Here is a 221-nt window from a genome sequence, read left to right as displayed (position 1 = left end):
CAGGAGCCCATCTATGTGCGTGGCCCCACCAGCCCCCTTCTCCAGGATGGGATGTTGTGCCCCCGTCACAGCTCCCCTGCCGCGTCCCCGGGCCGGCACTCACCAGGTACAGCTCGCTGACCTTCTCCTGGCATTTGACATACGCTTCGTAGTCTGCAAAAACTTTAAACCTGCAGCAGCGAAGAAAGGGGGGGTGAGCGACAGCAGAAAGGCACAGGTGG

The 221-nt window shown here is 61.1% G+C and overlaps 1 protein-coding gene across 1 annotated transcript in view; it reads right to left on the bottom strand.

Moving 5' to 3' along the window:
• LOC104617987 (glycogen phosphorylase, liver form) overlaps positions 1 to 221 on the bottom strand; it is a gene marked incomplete at its 5' end in the record, with an annotated part of 5,973 nt that overhangs the window by 518 nt on the left and 5,234 nt on the right. Inside the window, one exon of the mRNA XM_010283457.1 lies at positions 104 to 170. Within this exon, the coding sequence (XP_010281759.1) occupies positions 104 to 170 (67 nt within the window). The remainder of the gene's footprint in view (positions 1 to 103; positions 171 to 221) is intronic.

Source organism: Phaethon lepturus, unplaced genomic scaffold (assembly GCF_000687285.1).
Source record: "Phaethon lepturus isolate BGI_N335 unplaced genomic scaffold, ASM68728v1 scaffold39413, whole genome shotgun sequence".
In the NCBI taxonomy this organism is placed as follows: domain Eukaryota; kingdom Metazoa; phylum Chordata; class Aves; order Phaethontiformes; family Phaethontidae; genus Phaethon; species Phaethon lepturus.
This window is presented reverse-complemented; position numbering and strand designations above follow the sequence as displayed.